We start from the raw sequence: 22,583 nt of genomic DNA, 5'->3' as shown, positions 1-22,583 counted from the left end.
AAGCTATTTCCCATGTAACATTCAAAAACTTATAATCAGGTTAATAACTGCTTATTACATAGTAAAAAAGACTGCCTATAATCACAATATTTTTAGAAACCAGCAAAATCCTGATAAAACCACCATATTTTCTGAATATTGCCTGTTTTCAAAACGGTGTGATATTATCACTTTTTTTTTAAATGTTGAAATTTTCTATATGTATTTACATGTTCTTTTAAAATTTTAAAATCCTTTATATGCCAACATTTTTCCAATATTTTCCTGAGAAAAATAAAACTTTAATTTATTACAAGTTTTTTCCCTTGCCGAGAAATATCCAGATAACGAGACTGTAGCATTTTCCATGACTAGACTATGAATCCAATAATGCGCCCATGTTTAACCGAGTCCAGCCCATTGATGATCCGGTTACTGCCTATTTAATTTTCTATTAGTTTGGATTTGGATATCTAACTGCACCAAAGCCGTGCTCACTCTGTTTAGTGATTCACATCTACAGATATGAGTAGATCCGACCTGTTTACATCCAATTACGCATTGACATGGGCCAACTTATCTATCTCATAAATCATAATTGCATAGGATGGGTCTACATATGGACTAGTAACCACTTACAGTTGACAGTGAATCCAGCACGTATCCAGGAAAACGGGATTCGAACTGGCCAGACCCGAATTGGAGTATCCAGGAACAATGTTGTCAAAATTGGTATCGGCCTGAATTCAGAATCTGCCTGATCAAACTCTAAACCAAATCGAGCTGAATCAACCAATTTTTAAACCAGCAGATGAAACGTGCCTGCAAAATATTAAAATAGAATTAAAATATTAAAAAGACATTTTAAACCTTTTTAAAAAACATTAAAAAAATAAGCCGAATCAAGTCCCTTTTAAACCGGTTTTTGGCCGATTCAGGATGATGTGCAAACGATTCTTACAGGGTCTAGGAAAACAAGATTCCAAAGGGTTAGATTAGGCTTTCTAAGGTGTTTGATCACGGCGAGAACACATCCACACATGTACGGCAAAGTAGATCGACCACCACAAATTACATAACACGAAAGTATTTTAACGTTCGAAGCCTACGGCCACGACCAAAGAGGTCTCTCTCTCTCTCTCTCTCTCTCTCTCTCTCTCTCTCTCTCTCCCCTTGGACTTATCATGAGAGCACTACGTAAGAGACGTGGACTCCTTTGGGGACAAGCGAGATGCTAAGTTTTGGTTGGACGTGGATTAATACATCTTCAACATGCTCCCTGAAGCCAATCTTCTTAGAATGAGTTTCTCTCTTAATTGGCAAAAATGTGATCATGCAATTGGTTTGGTTAATGTCTGCCAACCATTGTTGAGACTAAGACAAATTTGACTTCAATTTCTTGTCTGGCCACCTTCTCTGGTACTAATTGAAACCGATTTTTACATATATTTTTTTTAGCATGAAACTTTGGATAGGAGGATTATGAGAATAGACCTCAAGTTCTTTAAAAAAAGTTATTTAAGCCATAATATTTCAAGTTAAGACTCCTCTCCTGCCATAACCTTGTATTCAGTTTCTGTACTAGATTTTGTTACAGAGTGTTGTTTGGTCGAACTCCAGGATAACAAATTAGGTCTTATGAACGTAAAATAACTATTGGTAGATCTTCTGTCATCAACCAAATCAGCATCAATGTAGGCTTCAAGTCTAAGAATTAACACACATCATATGCAGTCGGATATTTATGGTACCCTTGAAATATTTAAGATTTCTTTTAACATGACGGCAGTTGGTTGATGCATGATCTGACGTGCTTTATTAACTGAATATGAAAGTTTTATAACTACGGTCATCATTTTTCGAAAACTCCTTGAATTTGATGAAATCTATATGAGATGCGTCTGAATCAAGAAAAGCCACTTCAAATTAATTCTTGCCTCAAAACTCAATCAACCTAGTAAAATATCAACATTGCCTTCTTCACTAAAGAGGAAGGGAGCATGGCAATTTTTCAGAGGCCGTGGATGTGGCTGAAATTGAAACCCTAGTCAGTCGCGAGTCCTTTCAGAGTGAGGGATATGAAAATGACAGAACCTTTCGTAATTAAAATGAAATCCGGTTATGTCAATATTGTAGTAGAAGGAATCATATTGCCCTTCAATGTTATAACATTTCAAAAGTGTTCGCAGTCATGGCCTTGAATTCAGGTAATGACACCATCTGGTACCCAAATAGTGGGGTGTCTCATCACATGACCTTGATGACTCCACCATAACTCAAAAGTCAGAATATCAAGGGACAAACAATATCATGGTCGAAAATAGAGTTAGTCAGTCTCCTGGTCTTAAATATTGGTAATGTGATTAAACTCAAAAGAAAACAATTTTATTCTTAAAAATGTTTTGCATGTGCCTCAAATCAAGCATAATTTGTTTTATTTAGCTATGCTGACCAGAGATAATAACTGGTATGTTGAGTTTCACCTGAATGGCTTCTATTAAGAATCAACAAAAAACCAAAATATACTCCAAAGAAGATTGAGGGGAGGAGGGTTTGGTTGATTGGTCAAGTTGGATTGAGTTTAACTGCTAGATTTCTTTGACACTTCATCACTAGTAATTAGCATTTATCTAACTTAAGGCTAATTGATTGGATCTTTTTTGGATAATGAACTCGAGACTAGGAACAATACTATTTCATTTAACTGCATACTGTGGTAGGGCAGCATGGGATCCATTCAACAAATTTGATGTGATCTTGACTATACATCACTGACTGCTATAGAAAATAGTTATTGCAGTCTAATTTTATTGATACTAAATTGGCAAAAGCATTTCATTGAATGCATGTGTTTGGCAATAATTAAGGAAACTATTAACCTGATTTGCACTTGCACACAAATACTTTGCAGGAAGATGAACCTCGACAACACTCAAAAATTCAACCAGCACAACCAAACGTATAAGATCAAGTTCCGACGAGGCTCTAATACCATGTTAGGCTTTCTGAGTTGTTTGATCACAATGAGAATACTCACACATGTATGGCAAAATAAATCGCCACCACAAAATACATAACACAAAAAGAATTTTAATGTGGTTCAGCTTTGTGAAGCCTACATCCACAACCAAAGAGGTCTCTCTCTCTCTCTCTCTCTCTCTCTCTCTCTCTCTCTCTCTCTCTCTCTCACACACACACACACACACACACACTTATTATGCTTCTTTGAGAGAGAGTAACTTATATTTATAGACCGAGGGGGCGGTACACATGGGAGGATTTCCAACCAAGTTCAACATCTTGCGTTGGTTTGGACCAGATTGTATTTCCTTGGACTTATCGTGAGGACACTTTGTAGGAGACGGGGACTCCCTGTGGGACGTGGGAGACGTGAGGTTTGAGATGGACGTGAACTCTATCACATTTGAGAGTCCTGTTCAACAAGATCGGAATCTAAAACCCCGACTTTTTTCAGCCTTTGGTCCATCTTTTCACTATGTCGTTTTACTCGCGGAAGGCGCCTGGATGGGAATACATGCCTGGGCACTGTCCCATGTTTGATACGTGAGACAATTATCCCGGCCCCCTTAATTTTATAAGGGGTGTGACCTGCCCATCCAGGACAAACGCCGCATGGTCTGCCCATCAAACACCCCTTTAGGGTCCGTGTCAAGGGATACAACGAGATGCAGCCAAGCGCACATACACATTTTTAATATTTTAGTGATTTTTTTATTAAATTTCAAATAAAATCATTTTTATATATTAAACTACCAAAAAAAGTTAGGCTTTATTCATTAAAATTTTAAAAAAAATGTATCCGGATCTTATTTCTCAAAAATTGGCGAACTCGTGTCACGACTCGAGTCTTTACGAATCTATGTGATAGGCTTTTCACCCTAACTGTCACCCTCACCTTTTTTTAATATTAATTGCACAACGACATCGCACACGAGTGAAGCGTGGGAGCGCCATGACCGTTGCCCTCGTTTGTCAAGTGTGTGCGATCTCGCTGTCCCACGTTTACATTGCCAGCTGGCAATGACTCTCAAAACAAAACCCTTGGGCCAGTAGAATCAAGCCACGTCATCGAGCCAGAAATTTTCTGACATTTCCTCCCTTGTTGCTCCTATTTCTGAGGGGAAAATTATTGTTTTTTTACTTTTTTTCAGAAAATAGAAAAAAAAACTGTGTTCTTGTTTTTAGGGTTCGACGTGTACGGAGCCTCCGTGAATTCCGACGAGGACGACCGAACGCGGGGCTCCTCTTCCACATATGTAAACGGCGTCTTCTTCTCCATCATCGTAAGGCCTATTTTCTTTTTTTCCCAATTTTGTGGATTTTTTTGGGGTTTTCCGCGAACGATCGGCGATTTTCCGTTCAATCGAGCTATCGAGTCCGAAAAATGGTGTTCTGAAAGAAAATCTCGAAATGAGTTCAGGGTTTTTGCGCAATACGCCGGCCATGGGGAGCCAGATGGTCTCTGTTTATCCTGAAGAGCTTAGCTTCCCCTGTAAGTTTTGATCTTCAAAGTTTTCTTTTTTTCCTTTGCTTTCTTGAATTGTACGCAGAAATATGAAGATTTGTGGAGTTCAGCTGCTGCAATTTTTGTGAGATTTGGAAATCTCTAGTGTTTGGTCATTATATTTGCTTTTTTGAGGTAGATTTACGTGTGCTTGGGAAAGAAGTGCCGATTTTTTGAGGTTTAATTACGGATCATGTGTTTATGATCTGGATTTATGGGTTTTTTTTCTCTAAAGCTAACTAATTTAGGTTTTGCTTTGACAAATGGATCGATCGATTGTGTGTTTGTGGGAATAGATAGGGTTTAGTGAAACATTTAGAGAGCGTTTTTGGCAAATGGATCGATTGCATATTTGTGAGCGAGATTGGATGGATGTTTTGTGAAGGTCTTGGTGGAATATTTAGGATTCAATGGCACAATTTTGTTTTATAAGCTGAAATTTCAAAGGCCTTGAAGAAAAAACACAGCAATTTCAGAGTTTAATTGAATCATGTGGATCAATGAGCTTGGCTTGTTATGGGTTTTCTGTTTTCTAGAATGATCTGGTGTAAGATGTGGTTTTTCTTTGCTTCGTTGAGTTTGTGTTTGTGAGATTAGGTGAGCTTATTGTGTCATGTGTTGTGATGCACGTGTAATTTCTTCTGTATTTGTTAAAGCACAGCGGTTTTAGGATTTAGCTACTTCCAGATTTGTTTGCTTGAATGATCGTGAATTTGGTGAAATTGACATGGTCTTGATGTAACATGTGGACTAAATCATTAAGGCCTCGATTTCCAAGTTTGATTTATTATTCATTTGTTAGTCTTAGTGTGAATTCGTGGGAGATCTAGGGTTCAGTTCTTGGTGTGTATTCATTGTTGACAAATGTGCTAACTAACTAAAGTCGGTGAAGCTCAAATAGTTCACCAAAATTTATTTCATTTTATTCTGTTTATGTGTGAAAATTTGGAAGATTTCAGCTAATGCATGAATAGTTGATATATTCATCGCTGACTAAGCTTAGTCTCTGAATGGACGTTGACAGTTGAGCTCGACAAGCAAAGCTATTGCAATCTCAAACTAGTGAACAACAGTGAACATCATGTTGCTTTTAAGGTATTGCAATAGTTCTGTGGGTGAAGTACATCATGTCCTTTATTATTTGCATTTTATCTGAATGATCAAAGTTTCGTCATCACATTTTTTTATATTTACATATACATGAATACATATTTACAGGTGTATACATGTGAGTGTGTGTGAGTGTGAGTGTGTGCTGGAGGGAGGAGACAGAGTGTGTGTGTGTGTGTGTGTGTGTGTGTGTGTGTGTGTGTGTGTGTGTGTAACCAACATGAAAGTTACGCATATCCTTAAATCTTTTTTCTAGTGGCTTGAGTCTGCCTTGTACTGGTAACTGGCGTAAATGGGATTTCTGTAAATCTGGAAGCTGCTTAAAGGGAAAACTTTATGAGAAGCCATATGTTTCCCATGCAAGTTAACAAAAGTGCCATAGAGGCTCTTGCCAATTCAAGGCATGCATAGGAAAGGAATGTAGGTGGTAACCACTACTGGATACCAGATGTTTTCACATAGTTGGAAGCTGCTAACATGGAATGAAACATTGGAAATTGTATATTTTCCCACCTACAGAGAAATTTTTAGCTAACCTTGTCCTGTTATCATTCTTCAGCCCGTAAGCACCCACTAGTGGTTTATTATGGTTGCCCTTTTGCTTATTGTGCATAATGGTTGTACATTAATTAATGTCAGAGCTGGACTTCCTTCTGACAGATCAAGACCACTGCACCAAGGAAGTACTTTGTGCGGCCAAATACTGGCATTATGCAACCATGTGATTCAATTGTAATTTTAGGTATTGAATTGGCTTGTTGGAATTGTAATTTTCCTTCTTGTAATCAGGTTTTTAATATTTCATATTTTTTTTTATCACTTTTTCTTTTTGCTTGTGGTTTTGAAATTGAAGTTACCCTTCAAGCACAACGAGAATATCCACCTGAAATGCAATGCAAAGATAAATTTCTTGTGCAGAGTGCCATTGTGTCTCCTAACATAGACCTAGATGAGATCTCCCCTGAGACAGTATGTTGTGTTGTTCTTTGATCAAGTTTTTTTTTTCTTTCTGTCATTTTTTGTTTGTTATTGCTACATGTCATCATGATTGAGTTCTTTTTTCTACTTTACTATAGTTCAACAAAGATGGTGAAAGAAAAGTAGAAGAATGCAAGCTCAGGGTTGTTTATACTGGTCCATCGACATCTAATGGTTCAAGAAGCTTAGAAGATCATATATTATTTCATTCATCAGTGTTAAGGAGCTCAAAGCATACTGCTGATAGCAACTCTGTGAGACCTATTTAACTTTTAACTTATTTTCTCTTCAACCAGAGGATACATAGAACCCCTTGTTTTTATCTTATTGTCACTTTAGATAGAACCCCTTGCTCTTATCTTTTATCAGTTTCTTTGTGTTTTTGATTGATCTCATGACCGTCTGTTGGTTTTTCTTTTTTTTCCTTTTTCTTTTTTCCAGATGCACAGTGTTGGAAGTTCTGAGGAGGTGAGCTGTAACTCTTGCTTACCTTCCTTTTTTCTTATACAGATAGCTATTACTAGAAGATTATTATACATTTAATTACTAGTTTGACTTGATGTTTGAAGCTAGCATAGATTGTTCGATGTGATTCCCAGTGTTTGAAAATATAGATGGATCTATTAAAAAGTCTGTGTTTGATTGAAGGTGATTTTCTCGAGTTAAGTATCATTTTTCTATGCCAGTTCATCTGGTTAACTTTAGGCACATGCATTCAGGTTAATTTTCTCATTTTCGACATATTGAGTTGGTGGTTGCTTAAAGTCTTTGAACTTAATCTGTCTATTCTTTGATGCACCTCTTTGTGATCTTCAGTACACGGGCTTTTAAGTTGACATGTCGTGACTCATGACTTGGCAAGTCCACTGAATTAGCTGGGCCATCCCATATTTTAAATTTTGCTTGAATTAAGAAATTCTTCATCTATATAGGCTTGATAACAGCCTTGGTGCATTAAGTTGGATCTCTCAAGTGATCAAACTCTTGCTCAATGCTGCACTGGTCAAGCATTGTAATATATGTGGATAAACGTCAGTCTTTATTTACATGTAAGAAACTGTGAAGCTGAGAGTTTACCTCTGGGCATCACTCACTGCTCATATCATGAGAATCTCTGTATTTCAGTCCAGGTGCTTTAAAACCAGTTTGATGACTATCCAAAAGGTTTGACCAGAATATACATATATGACTGTACACACACACATATATATTCAATTATTCATAACATATTCATATTATCAACAAAATATGCTTTCAGCCTATCACCAAAATGTTGATTCTAACACATACACACATAGAGTAGGTGCTAGCTGCCTATCACTTTTTTGGCCTAGTGCCAGCTTACTGGGCTTTTGAAGTTTTTTCATATTTTTCTTAAATCTGATTGTACAGATGTGTTTTACATGCTCGATTTTATAGGAATCGACTTTTCGATCGTTCGATCCCGACATGCAGTTAGGTTTTTATAAGATTTAAAAATCAACGGTCTAAAATTTTCATAAATATTCAACTCTTAAATAACATGTTTTTTATTAAAAAAAATATAATCCAAGTATTGTTTCCTAGCAATCACTGAACACATCTGTAGGGTTAGATTTGCTAAAAACAACCTAAAAACGCTTGTTCACTCGCAGTAGGCTGGCAGTATGCCAGAAAAGTGGTAGGCAGCTACCACTTTTCCTACATATATATATTTATAGCATAATCAAAATACATATATATATATTATACATATCCATATATATAGTTTATTTAATTATTTATATATACAAAAAGTCATACTTTCAACCTTTCACAAAAAAAATCATAGAAGCACAATAACACATCTATATATAAATAACATATTACATAATCAGTAATTCTAAACATGCTTTCAGGCTTTTATAAAAAATTCACAGAAACTCACACTTATATACAAATAAAAACCACGCATATATCTCACTTTCAGCCTTTAACAGAAAAATTCATCAGAAAGAAAGTAACACAAACATGTATATAAAAAACATAATCAATTAAAATTAATTGTGCATGGTTCCAACGTTTGCAAAAAAAATCCCAAAAGCAAAGTAACAGAAACACATATGTAGTCAATATATATATAACTAATAACTAAGCATGTTTTCAAAACATATGCACATATTTGTAACTATATATAAGAAAATAACAGAATACATGTAATAATAATAAATGACTAACCTGCCATTGCGCCTAGGCGAGGGAAGCTTAGTTTCTGACTAGGCACCCTAGTTAGCAAAATTGGTACTTTTTAAGGTAGCCACCTATGAATTGCAAAGCCTAGGCATTTTACTTACGTCTAGGCGGACTAGTCTGTGACTAGTCGACTCTTTTGACTACATAGCCTCAAAACAATCTATCTATACGATAACCCCTTTGAAAAGGTAGATCTGACTTTTTACCTCATGATTTTGAGCTTTAGAATCCTTATATACCTTCAAAATTGAAGACCCTTGCAGAAAATACATCTCTTGGGTTTATACCATGATAGATCTCTTACAAAACACCTCCTTAGTGCTCGGTTTGGGGATAAGTTTGGTGTAAAAGCACTGAATGCCACTTTGCTGACTGTTGGGAACTTACTGGCTGATATGTCCTCATAATCTTTGTATCAATTTTTTTTTCATGTAAATTTTATCAACCCATGGGCCGATACACTGTTGTTATATCCTATGATATGATATGATTTTTACAACACTGGTAAAAATCAATTTCAAGTGGAAACTACACAACTTTGTCAAATAAGAAAGAAAACCAAGAATGATTGGCTACCACTAACCATATCGAGATGGATTGTCTTGTTGTCTACAAGAACATTCCGCCTAATCCATCGTCTTGCCCGCCATTTATTCTACTGATTAAATTGCCAACTGATTCTCATATTAAAGACTTTGTACAATGCTGAGCAAAGGCTCAAGAGATTCTCTTGTCCAATGTGAAATATCATACATTCTCTTGCAAAATTCCTCTCATAGCATGGCACCTTTAGGTCCCGGAATAAGAATCAGTGCCTCTTGACATTAGGTTGCTTGTCATCATTCTATTAGCTATTAAGGTCTGGTCCTGTAGATATCACTGAACTTGGATAATAGTTACTCCATAACTTTATATTTGAACAGGATTTAGAAAAGGATATCATTAGTGCATTTTGTGATAAATCAACAAACCATGTGGTTTGACTGTTAGAAGGCGTCTGATGTTTTAACCATACAAAACATTGAAACTAGTCTTCTTAAAAATTGTACTCTTGGATCTGACATATTTGATGTATGTAGATATAATATTTTGTCTTGATTTTCTTCATGATAGATATTTCCTTTTCTAATTACCATGTAATGTTTCTGCTGTTGCAGAGCCAGGCTATGTTGCACTTAAGAGAGGAAAGAGATGCGGCTCTCAAACAACATAAACGCTTGCAGCAAGAGCTGGTATACAGCACAGATCTACGTGTCTCCTTTTTTTCTGTTTTTTTCTCATTATCTGCTATGGACATAATATCAAATTCCATCATACCATCTACGTTGTATTTTTTGAATAGTATTTGAATTTCTGCTTTGCTCTGTAATGTACTTGATTTTTGTCTGTGATGATTCATTTCAGGAGATGTTAAAGAAAAGTCAAACCCAGAAAACAAATGCAGTTTTCTCATTAAAGTTCACAATCATTGTTGGCGTTGTGGGCATTTTAATTGGGTATATATTAAGCCTCCAATGCTCCCTATCTCCTAGGGCAAAAGTCCAAGCTTTACTATGAATTTTCTCGAGTTTGTAAGCCCACCTAAATGAAATGAGGGATCTTTCTCCTCTTTTTCCATCTAAGTATCTTTCTTTTGCTACTATGTTTCCAAGCTCTCCCATTTCACAGTTTTTTTCTTTCTTGGGAAGAATTATAAATTTTTTATTAAATGTAAATTTGTGTCGCATCTGATTGATTAAACCTGGTTCAGTTTGTATAATCTGAACACCGAATAATTTGTATTATGTAAAATATTACAGCTCATACTAAAAGTTATTCATGAAAGTTTATTATGGGGCATCTCCTGGTGAGGGTTCCTCTCTGCTTTTTGCATTTCCTCTTAAAATCTGGACTGCCTCAGACTCGAGAATTGTGGACCTGGTCAAAAGTGGACAAATTCATCAAATATATAAGCTGGTTATCTTCTATAGATTATTTTTTTCCGTAGCAAAAAAATGGGATACATTTTGTATTGACTCTCTTCTCGTAATGCTTTGGTTGATTTTTGGTAATTGTAGCTCCAAGTGCATTTACATCTTCTCAGGTTCCCGGCATCATTATTTTATACATGAGCATCTACAGACGCTTGGTTTCTGAGCAATAGGTTCACCGTAGTCAAACTGCGTGTTTGCAGTTAACTTTGAATTTCCTACTGTTAGTGCTTGGAGTGTATTTCTAACTGAACATCCTAGATCTCAGAAATGAGATCTGTGAAAATTCATAACTGGTGAAATGTGGTTCTCCAGTTTCAGTGGAACCATAACATAGGTGCAGATGCGGTGGGGCAGGCTGCAGCATTTTAAAAAAGCTTGCGTGCCGGAAGGATATATATATAATTTTGAACAGTTTTAAGTTAACGTGTATTTGTGTGTATTTATGTATTTATGTATTTATATATATAATATAGATAAAAATGGACTTGATTGGGGTTAACTGAATCTACTTTTGGATAGAAATAGACCTCAGTGTGGTTTACTTCACCTAACATAAAGGAAGTTGTGTTCACGTGTCGCACCCACTTGGGTGCGGGTGCGGTACCCTGTTAGAAGAGTCCATGTGACATAGGTGAGCATCCATTCAGGCTATTACTATGCCCCAAAATTGATCAGTAAATAGTCTTGCCATTTCAGTAATATTGAGGGCACTTTTGCAAAATATGAAAAGTTTTACTTGTCATGCCCCAAAATTGGTCAGTAAATAGTCTTGCCATTTCAGCTATATTGAGGGCACTTTTGCAAAAGATGAAAAGTTTTACTTGTCATGATGTTTGGAGAAAGTTTTTTGCAAAGTGGAGGGCTATCAAAAAATTTCAGAAGTTCAGCTTTCTTGCCACTTTCAAGTCATTTTGTTTATATATAAAGTGTAATCACTCGTTTGCGAAGTTCAGGAAAAGGAAAGTAGGAGTTGCGGGCAACTTTACCTCATGAGAAAATAACTTGCGTACTCTGGAAAGAGCAAACATGCCCTAAGTAGTATAGGAAGCTTTACAAGGGCACATTCAAGCCAATGTCGGGTGTTTTTTTTTTTGTTCCACTGAGAATTTGCTTGTGTGAACTTTGCATGCCAGCTAGGCTTGAGTCGTGACTGGCAACGATCAAACTGGATCAACCAGCCCAGTTGACATAAACCCGTCGTCAGATTTACAGAAATATGCTATCAGCTACAGCAACCACTACGATTATCTAACAAAATTGAAAATTTCTAGCATTATCTACAAAAGCAAAGGAAAAAAGCAAGAAACTAAATGAAATAGAATTAACTAAAAATTGTCTCATAGTTCAACTCTGAATAAACTCTAAGATTTTTCATCATTTTATAGATGAGAATTCCTAATCACGATTCTTTTGCTCCGCTCTCGCATCACCAGTTCAGTCAAATCCTTCAAAGTCTCTGCTTCTAGTGGGATGAATAATATTATGTTTAGGCAACTGGATGACTGTTGGAACGTGAATGACTGCTAGAACCAATCTCTTGTCTGAATGTGTTTCTGAATCCAATTGGACAAAAATAGCTAGAACCGAATCCAATTGAATCATTTTGAATCGATCTACTGAAAGGAACAATTTACAATTTTTTTTTGGTAAATTGAACAAAGAAAAGTAAAAACCTAAGAGGTGTAAAGTGATCAAATTCTGTGCTAGACATTGCTCTACAGCACCAACCTATACCCCCGAACAGGGGCTGAATTGGCTGATTTTAAATGGGGGCCCCACATTGAAATTATATAAGGCCGATTTGATTTGAATCAACCAAGTTCCATTGATGTTGACAACAATGGCTAGAACTATTCTCTAAGTCGCACCAAGGCTCTGCGTGGTTGGTAGGAGTTGTCAGTGCATGTCTCCTTGGGACGTTGCAAGTTCAAAACCCAGTGGTACGTTGAATAATAACTGGTGGGGGGTCTGCCTAACCCCAGCTTGCCTTTTAAAAAAAACAGTTGTTCTCTAAGTGGTTGTTTGTTTCATGCTGAAGAAACAGAAGTCAGTTAAAACCAAAATCGCACCGAAGCCCTTCCTTGGGCAGAAAATGCTTTCCGAGGGAAGGAGCTGCGATGTGGGTTTCCGTTGAAACCTGATGTTTCAGAGAAAAAAACACATGTGGGCCCCACTCGCTCTTTCCCACCCGGTGTTCATTTCAATCCAAACAGGAAAGAACAGGAAAGAGTGACACTTTCATGAGAAAAGGGACCTTTCGCATGAACATGAGAGGAAAACAAACAGTTGGTCATACATGACCGAGAATGACCATGTTTCATGCGTTAAGGAGACATGAGACACTCTCTCTCCAACACATGAACTGCCCAATAGTGAGGTTTATCCAAATGAAGCACATTTAAAAGTGCTTCATTTGGATAAACATGATATGAGGCAGTTATTGATTTTCTCTCATTAGAAAGAAAATTTGTAGATCTCGTGAAGTTGGGTAACGACTACCCAGGAGTGTGATACTGAAATTCCACTAAAGTGGGGGTGAATAGTGAAATATGATACAGATCGATAAAATAAAAAATAAGACAATAAGACACAACGCAATAAACACAGGATTTATACTTGTTCGGCCGAATTACTGACCTACATTCAGTCCTAAGTAAAACACTTAAGCCTTTCACTATAAAATATGTGTTACGAGATAAATAGTACAACACTCTTTTCCTCAGAGGTCCACTTCTCTCAACAGAGAAGGAAAACACTCTCTTTCACAGAGGTATACTTCTCTCAACAAAGAAGGGATACAGCAGAAAACATAAAGTTACAATACTTTCCTATAGAACCTTCAGAATGATATGCAGAGTATGAATGCACGTATGAAGATTCTCTCAGAATGTTCTCTCTTTTGAAAATAGGCAGAATAATCTTTCAAGAGAACAGAATGTTTTTTTTTCTTTTTCTTCACACACACTTGATTCTTTTTGTCAGAGAGCTTTTCTTGTTTTTCCTTTTTTTCTTTCTTTTTCTAAGCTCTTTTTCAGTGTGTCGAGTAAGAATATTTCTCTTTTGAAAGCTAACATGAATGAATTTTGAAATATTATTTTGTCTGTATATATAGATCTTCAAAAATAGCCGTTGCTTTTTGAAATAATTGTCCTTTTGTGATGTAAGATGCCAAGTCATCTCAGAACAACTTTCTATGAGAAAAAGGTGTGAAATGATATGTGTACTATATGTTGCTTTTTCAAAAAATCGTCATTCCATAATATTGTTAAGTAATAAATGTTTGGTGTATTAAATAATAATATTTTCTTCAAGTCGTCATTTCTAAATTTAAATATCTGAGGTACACTATACGTTGTGTATTATAAATAAGTTTTAATTTATAATGTGTCTCTTAAATTAATGTTTTGTAGTACATTAGACGTTGAGTTTATTTTTATTACAAATCGTCACTTCTTTGTTTAAATGTACGTAAGTACAATAAATGCTTGTTTAGTACTTTATTTTACAAATGGTCATTTCTTGAGTAAATGCTTTTGAAGTATCATTTAATGCTTACTAAAATAATGTTGCCTTCAAATATAAGTCGTCACTTTTTGAGTGAGTGTTTTTTAAATTATATTTAATGCTTAAATAAATAAATAGTCATTTCTTAAATAAATGTTTGTGTATTATGAACCAATACATCTTTTCATAATGTCTTTTCTTACATAAATGTTTATGTATTATGAACCAAAATTTCTTACGTAAATGTTTGTGCATTATAAACCAATGCATTTTATCTTTTCTTACATAAATGCTTTTAAAATCATGAGCTTTTATATCTTGTCAAATTGTCTTTTTCATAAATACTTATAGGAAGTATGATTAATGTTTTTGAAATCATGAGCTATTATATCTTGTCAAAAATGTTTTTTTCATAAATGCTTGTAAGAAGTACAATGATTTGTTTCAAAAAAGTGTTTTTGAAATACTATAATATACATAATGTATCTTTTTATGAAAGCTTTACTTTTTGTAAATGAATGGCATGTATGATTTCAAAGCATATAGTCTAATATGAAATATGCATGCTTCTAAAGGTTCTATTACATATGACTCTAAAGAAGAAAAAATCTTCATCTTGAAGTAGCCGATCTTCATGGATAGTCTTTATAAATGTATGGTCCATCAAGTTTTTTCTTCAGAGTAGTATGATTGTATCAAATTATTGCACTTGATCAAGTTGTCTTCACTATTCTTAAGTGAAATAACCTTGCATCAAATACATGTTAAATACATAACACATCATATCCAGTCATAATATAACATATCTAGTTTCAAAAATGAAAGCATATCAAATTTATATCTTATGAAAATATATCATATATTTATCATGTATCATATATTTGCATTATGAAAGCATATCATATTTATCATGTATCATCAAAACATAGTTTCTCAACATTCTCCCACTTTTTTATAACGACAATATATGCTCTCTTTGTCAATAAGTCATATATATAATGTTTTAAATATGATATCAAAACACGAAAAAAAATGTATTTTATGAAAAAATAACATAAAGAAAACAATAAACAGTGTGTATCATTTTTCTCCTATATATGAGAGGTGGGTTTTTCTCCCCCTTTGTCATTGACAAGAAGAAGGGATCAGAGTAAGTAAGGTTAATATTACAGTCCAAAAAAATAAATCACTCTTAATTGGACAATGAATGAAGTTGTCGAAGGAGAGCATCTTGACCAATCTTCAGAGATTGAAAGGTTTGCTACAAAGAGGCTTGATTCTGTAACAGAAGATCCTGTGTGTTTTGGACATCCACAAGAACAGAGAATATATCAAATTCAGATGTCTGAACAGGATCTGCCTCACCAGAGCCTTCGTCGTCAGTATGTTGTGGGAGTGACCCTTCTTCGGAGAAGTAGGTATCATTAAAGACATGTGTAGAATAGCAGACGACCTCATTATGAAGTGACACATTGAAATATTTAAGAATTGGAGTTATAAAACCCTCAAACAGAAGTAAACGAAAAACTCAAAAATTTATCATGTTAAAAATGATGATCGACCAATTGATGAAAAAAGAACATAAAATCGCATAGATTAAGAAAGAGATCTCGTTTGGTATGAATCCCTTGAAAAGTGGCTTAAAAAAGGCATTGTGCGATATGATTTGTGACAGAAGTTGAGCATGTGGTTTCAAATTGCTCATGTGCCATGAAAAGTTGATAGATCTTGTGGAGTGAAGCATCTTTTTAAACACAGTACGATCGATATGTACTATGTTGGGTAGATCAATGTCATTGGAAGGAAGGTTCAGAATGCGTCCTAAAGTAGAAGCATTAAACGAGATGATTTTTCTACGAATCATGATAAAAAATTTGATTTGATCATGATCAGTAGTTAGGTTGGTATAGAACAGCCGGATAAGATCTGGATAATAGGAGGCTTGGTTTGATGACCCCAGAATGTGAATAAAGTCAGAAAGATAGGTCTCGAGGTCGAACGAGATGAAGTCCTCGAAGTGTACTAACCTTCCCGTTTGGATGAATAGTGAATTTTGAGAACTTCACCTCGTTCAACCTCGAGACCTCTCTTTCTGACTTTATTCACATTCTAGGGTCATCAAACCAAACTTCCTACCATCCATATCTTATCTGACTGTTTTATATCAACCTAACTACTGATCATGAACAAACGACTATTTCTACCATGATTCATGGAAAAATCATCTCGTTTGATGCTCCTACTTTAGGACGCATTCTAAACCTTCCTTCCAATGACATTGATCTACCCAACATAGTACCTATCGATCGTACTATTTTTAAAAATGTGCTTCACTCCAAAAGATCTACCCACTTTCCATGGCACACGAGCAATTTGAAACCATATGCTTAACTTCTGTCACAAATCATATCACACAATGTCTTTCCCAAGCCACTTTCCAAGAGATTCGTACCAAACGAGATCTCTCTTAATCTACGCACTTTTTTGTTCTTTTCCTATCAACTGGTCGAGCATCATTTTTAATAACATGATAAATTTTTTAGTTTTTCGTTTACTTCTGCTTGGGTGTTTTATAACTCTCATTCTTAAATATTTCAATGTGTCACTTCATAATGAGGTCGTCTGCTAATCTACACGTTTTTAATGATATATACTTCTCCGAAAAAGGGTCACTCCCACAACATAATGACGACGAAGGCTCTGGTAAGGCATATCCTACTCAGACATCTGAATTTGATATATTCTCTACTCTAGTGGATATCCAAAACACAAAATCTTCTGTAATAGAATCAAGCCTCTCTGCATCAAGCCATTCACTATCTGAAGATTGACCAAGATGCACTCCTTCGACAACTTCATTCATCGTCCAATTCAGAGTAATTTATTTTTTTTGGTCTGTAATATTAACCTTACCTACTCTGATCCCTCCTTTTTGGCACTGACAAAGGGGGAGAAAACCCTACCTCTCCTATATAAGAGAAAAACGATAAACAATGTTTATTGTTTTATTTATGCTATTTTTTTATAAAATACATTTTTTTCATGTTTTGATATCATATTTAAAACATTATATATATGACTTATTGACAGAGAAAACATATATTGTCATCATAAAAAAAGGAGTGAATGTTGAGAAACTATGTTTTGATGATACATGATAAATATGATATGCTTTCATAATGCATATATATATATATATGATACATGATAAATATATGATATGCTTTCATGAGATATGATAAATATAATATGCTTTTATATTTGAAACTAGATACATTATATTATGACTGGATATGATGTGCTATGTATTTAACGTGTATTTGATGCAAGGTTATTTCACTTAAGAATAGTAAAAACAACTTGATCAAGTACAACAATTTGATGCAATCATACTATTCTGAAGAAAAAGCTTGATGAACTATACATTCATAAAGATTATCCATGAAGATCGACTACTTCAATATGAAGATTTTTTCTTCTTTAGAGTCATATATAACAAAACCTTCAGAAGCATGCATATTTCATATTAGACTATATGCTTTAAAATCATACAAGTCATTTATTTACAAAAAGAAAAGCTTTCATAAAAAGATACGTTATGTATATTATAGTATTTCAAAAATACCTTTTTGAAACAAATCATTGTACTTCCTACAAGCATTTATGAAAAAGACATTTTTGACAAGATATAATAGCTCATGATTTCAAAAGCATTAATTGTACTTCCTACAAGTATTTATGAAAAAGATAATTTGACAAGATATAAAAGCTCATGATTTCAAAAGCATTTATGTAAAAAAAGACAAAATGCATTGGTTCATAATACACAAACATTTACCTAAGAAATTTTGGTTCATAATACATAAACATTTATATAAGAAAAAACAAATTATAAAAAGATGTATTGGTTCATAATACACAAGTATTTATTTAAGAAATGACCATTTATTTCTTTAAGCATTAAATACAATTTAAAAAACATTCACTCAAAAAGTGATGATTTATATTTGGAGTCATCATTATTTTAGTAAGCATTAAATGGTACTTCAAAAGCATTTACTCAAGAAATGACCATTTATAAAATAAAGTACTAAACAAACATTTATTGTACTTACATGCATTTAAACAAAGAAGTGACGATTTGTAATAAATGTATGTAAGTACAATAAATGCTTGTTTAGTATTTTATTTTACAAATGGTCATTTCTTGAGTAAATGTTTTTGAAGTACCATTTAATGCTTACTAAAATAATGATGACTTTAAATATAAGTCGTCACTTTTTGAGTCAGTATTTTTGAAATTGTATTTAATGCTTAAAGAAATAAATGATCATTTCTTAAATAAATACTTGTGTATTATGAACCAATACATCTTTTCATAATTTATCTTTTCTTATATAAATGTTTATGTATTATGAACCAAAATTTCTTACGTAAATGTTTGTGCATTATGAACCAATGCATTTTGCCTTTTCTTACATAAATGCTTTTAAAATCATGAGCTTTTATATCTTGTCAAATTGTCTTTTTCATAAATACTTGTAGGAAGTACAATTAATGCTTTTGAAATCATGAGCTATTATATCTTGTCAAAAAAAAAATTCATAAATGCTTGTAAGAAGTACAATGATTTGTTTAAAAAAGTGCTTTTGAAATACTATAATATACCTAATGTATTTTTTTTATAAAAGCTTTATTTTTTGTAAATGAATGACTTGTATGATTTCAAAACATATAGAGTAATATGAAATATGCATGCTTCTGAAAGTCCTGTTACATATATGACTCTAAAGAAGAAAAAATCTTCATCTTGAAGTAACCGATCTTCATGAATAGTCTTTATGAATGTATGACCCATCAAGCTTTTTCTTCAGAATAATATGATTGCATCAAATTGTTGCACTTGATCAAGTTGTCTTCACTATTCTCTCAAGTGAAATAACCTTGCATCAAATACACGTTAAATACATAACACATCATATTCAGTCATAGTATAACATATCTAGTTTCAAATATGAAAGCAAATCATATTTATGATATCTCATGAAAATATATCATATATTTATCATTTATCATATATATGCATTATGAAAGAATATCATATTTATCATGTATCATCAAAACATAGCTTCTCAACAGATACCTGAAGAAAGCCTCTTACAGGCTCTCTGCTTTTTTTCTCTATCGTCATTTGCGCACATCAAGTTCCCACATCTCTTCAGTTGTATCAGATTCCAGATCCTAAGATCCTACCATGCAGACTTCCGCCCTCAAATCCATGTTCGAAGTCGCTGATCATCGTTCAAAGTTGCAGAACGCCGCTCAGAGTTGCCTATCATCGCTCGCTCCAATTCACAGGAAATTGAAACAAGAAAGCAACTTAATTGGTCAGTATTTATTTTTTATTTCTGTTTTGAGGATATTGCGCCACCCTCTTGCCAAAAAAAAAAAATTACGAGCAAAGGAATTTTTTTTCTCACCTGATTGGTGGTTGCCGGTTTACAGCATCAGAGGGAAAACATCTCTGTAGCATCAGGTGACCCCTGCACATAAAACAAACAAACAAACAAAACAAAATGAAAGTAGGTCTTCTGGTGAACCCTCTTTTTTCTCTTATTTCTTACAAAAATATATATATAATAATAATAATACATTTTTTTCTCTTTCGTGACTGTCCGGGTCGGAGGTGGCATAAGGGTCATTGATCCCTTGTCGGAGTCCGATTGAGTTTGTCCCCATTTTAAACAAAAAAAAAAAGAAAACAACAACAAACACAGTAATAAAAAAAAGAGAGAAAAACAAAAAGGGAGGAGGCAAAACCCCCACTGAGAAAAAAAAGGAAGACCCTCAATCGGGTCTATCTGAAGGAAAAAAAAGGAATTTTTTTTTTAACTCTATCTCTTTGGGGTTTTTTTTATTTGGGGAAAACCCCTCTTTCAATTTGTGGTTCTATTTTTCTTATAAAAAAAAAAAAACTGAATCAGGATCTGTGTCCAGCCATAAGAAGGTCGTCGATTTTCGGTGACCTCTAAACCTTTTTTTTTTTGCAGTCGTCAGGAGAAACAACAAAAAGACTTTATTGTATTTTTTTTTAAGACGCAAACCCAGATCGGGATCTGCATCTTCCTTCTAGCTGCTGTCGCCGGATTCTGGTGACCTTGGTCATCAGGATCAGACACTCAGCTCTTTAAAAAAAAAGGGGGACGAAACCACCCTAGAGGAGGGTGTAATACAGAAAAAACAAGCAGAATCATAGTGGGTTTTCGGTATCCAGCGACCCCTATTCTCTAAGAAAGAAAAAAAAAAAACAAAGGGGGAAGAAGGGTACCATTTTTTTTCGTCGACGGGGCATCGTCCACCGCCACGTCGGTTGTGCTAAGAAGATCTGGCGACTCAACCAGCTGCCCGGTCAGTTCGCTTATGAAGGAAGATCGGAAAACATTTTTTCGCAGAAGGGGAAGAACGAAGAAAAAAAAATTGCAGAAGGGGAATGAAAAAAAAATCAAGAGTAAAGGGTTTCTCGAACATTCGGTCCCTTTTATACTCTTAAACAAGCAAAATTATTTTCTACCCTCAGTCCTTTCTCATAATACTAGTCAAATCCTTTTCAATTCATTTACTAATATGCCTCTGTTCTTTTCTGTTAATTCTGCTTATATTCTACTATAATAAATTTACTTCTTTGCCTTTGTTAATTTTAAAATTGATGTATGTACCCTCTGCCATATAAAATACTACCTTACTTTTTTGGTAAATTTCAGAAAAAAATCTGTACTCAGAAAAATATCTGAGATAAGCTCCTATCTTTCTGAAAAAATTCAGAAAACCCCTTAATTTTTTAAATTTTGAAAGTTCTGTTTTAAGGGTTTTATTTTTCGTCTTAGACCTTTGACTTTTCTGAAATTATAGAAAAATGCTCAGAGTTTGTAGTTTACCTCATAAAGCTTTATTTTAATTGAAATAAGTTAGGAATTTATTGTCTTCCATATTTTTTGATATTTGCATGACAAAATATATTTAATATCATAAGTTTACTGTGAACATGATATTTTATGATTTCATGGCTAATGTTGTGATATTTATTTTCTTGTTAAATGTTGGACATATTTTTATCATACTTTGCCAATATAAAATATTTAAAACCAGAAAAAATGTATAGTAGGGTGTGTGCTATTGAATTAACCAAAACTGATAAATTGAATGGAATCAATTTCCATATTTGGAAGAGGAGAATTCTTATTGTTTTGACCTTAGAGGACATCAATAATGCCCTGACTACTGAAATGAAAGACCCTGGTAACAAAGTTCTTGAAGCAAATAAAAATGTTTATCTTAAATATAAAAAGGATACCATATTAGCCAGAACCATCATCCTCATCTACATGAATGACGATCTCATTAGGGTATTTGAAGATTATCTTACAACAAAGTCAATGTTTGATGCTATTTCAAAAAAATATAATACTACATCTGAAACTCATATTCAATTGCTCTTGGAGCAATATAATTCATGTAGGATGTAAGAAAATGACAATGTAGTTGACCATGTAAATAAAATGTTAGTAATGGCAAAGGACTTGGCAATTGTTGGGAATGTGATTCCTGATCGTATGAAGATATCCACTATTTTGCATAGTATCTCATCTTCATGAAATATTGTTCAAACTGCTCTAAGATTGAACTCTAAAAACCTGGCACTTGAAGAGTTGTCTGCTCAACTTAAAATTTAGCAACAACATATGAAGCAAAACAAAAAAAAAAACAAATTACATTTTGCTAAAGATGCTCCAAATAATAGTCATAGTCCTTCTAGATGCCCACATTTCAAAATAAAGTTTTTTAAAGGTAATGGCAAATTTGATAAAAAAAAATGTCTAACATTTCGTAAGCCACAAGCAGCCACCTCTCAAGTAAAGTGTTTTAAGTGTGAAAAACCTGAACACTTCAAGAAAGATTGCCGGAGTCAAATGAACAACAATAATAGCAGAAACAACAAAAATGGCAAGCAAAATAAGAGACATGATCTAATCTGCATGATATCAGAATGCTCATATGTGGACCAGGCACTTTCTAGATGGTAGGTGGACTCTAGGGCGACACAACATATAGTCATAAGAAAGGAATGAATGGTGTACATGATCGAGTACAAACCCGAGGAACATCAGGTGTACATGGAAAACAATACCTACTCTGATGTTATGGGTGTTGGGACTTATCATGTTGAAACTTCAAGGAATAATGTTCTGTTATCAAATGTTATGTTTGTACCATCCATGAGATGAAACCTAGTGTATGTTCCAGTA

At 34.3% G+C, this 22,583-nt stretch overlaps 1 protein-coding gene and 2 long non-coding RNA genes across 4 annotated transcripts; 1 reads left to right on the top strand and 2 right to left on the bottom strand.

Moving 5' to 3' along the window:
• Positions 1 to 234: 234 nt before the first annotated feature.
• On the bottom strand, positions 235 to 20,784 carry LOC149819125 (uncharacterized). The gene is made up of 2 exons (XR_016427305.1): positions 20,609 to 20,784; positions 235 to 801 (listed from the first exon to the last, which is right to left on the bottom strand). It is a non-coding gene; the product is annotated as an uncharacterized LOC149819125 (long non-coding RNA).
• On the top strand, positions 4,124 to 10,518 carry LOC149819127 (vesicle-associated protein 2-1-like). 2 transcript variants are annotated; one of them, XM_089985173.1, is made up of 9 exons: positions 4,124 to 4,283; positions 4,421 to 4,492; positions 5,529 to 5,599; positions 6,275 to 6,356; positions 6,468 to 6,583; positions 6,691 to 6,846; positions 7,034 to 7,060; positions 9,961 to 10,035; positions 10,208 to 10,518. In XM_089985173.1, exons 2-9 carry the CDS (start codon positions 4,444 to 4,446, stop codon positions 10,358 to 10,360), a joined length of 729 nt encoding a protein of 242 aa, XP_089841299.1. In that variant the 5' UTR covers positions 4,124 to 4,283; positions 4,421 to 4,443; the 3' UTR covers positions 10,361 to 10,518. The 2 variants fall into 2 exon arrangements, with proteins under 2 accessions (XP_089841299.1, XP_089841298.1); XM_089985172.1 differs by lacking the exon at positions 4,124 to 4,283 and having other exon boundaries at positions 4,311 to 4,492.
• LOC149819126 (uncharacterized) lies at positions 10,636 to 19,725 on the bottom strand. Its single transcript, XR_016427306.1, has 3 exons — positions 19,424 to 19,725; positions 11,763 to 11,941; positions 10,636 to 10,720 (listed from the first exon to the last, which is right to left on the bottom strand). It is a non-coding gene; the product is annotated as an uncharacterized LOC149819126 (long non-coding RNA).
• Positions 20,785 to 22,583: the final 1,799 nt, after the last annotated feature.

This window comes from Nuphar pumila, chromosome 13 (assembly GCF_984573655.1).
Source record: "Nuphar pumila chromosome 13, dmNupPumi1.hap1.1, whole genome shotgun sequence".
NCBI classification, from domain to species: domain Eukaryota; kingdom Viridiplantae; phylum Streptophyta; class Magnoliopsida; order Nymphaeales; family Nymphaeaceae; genus Nuphar; species Nuphar pumila.
Note: the sequence above shows the minus strand (reverse complement) of the source record. Positions and strands in the feature narration are given on the sequence as shown.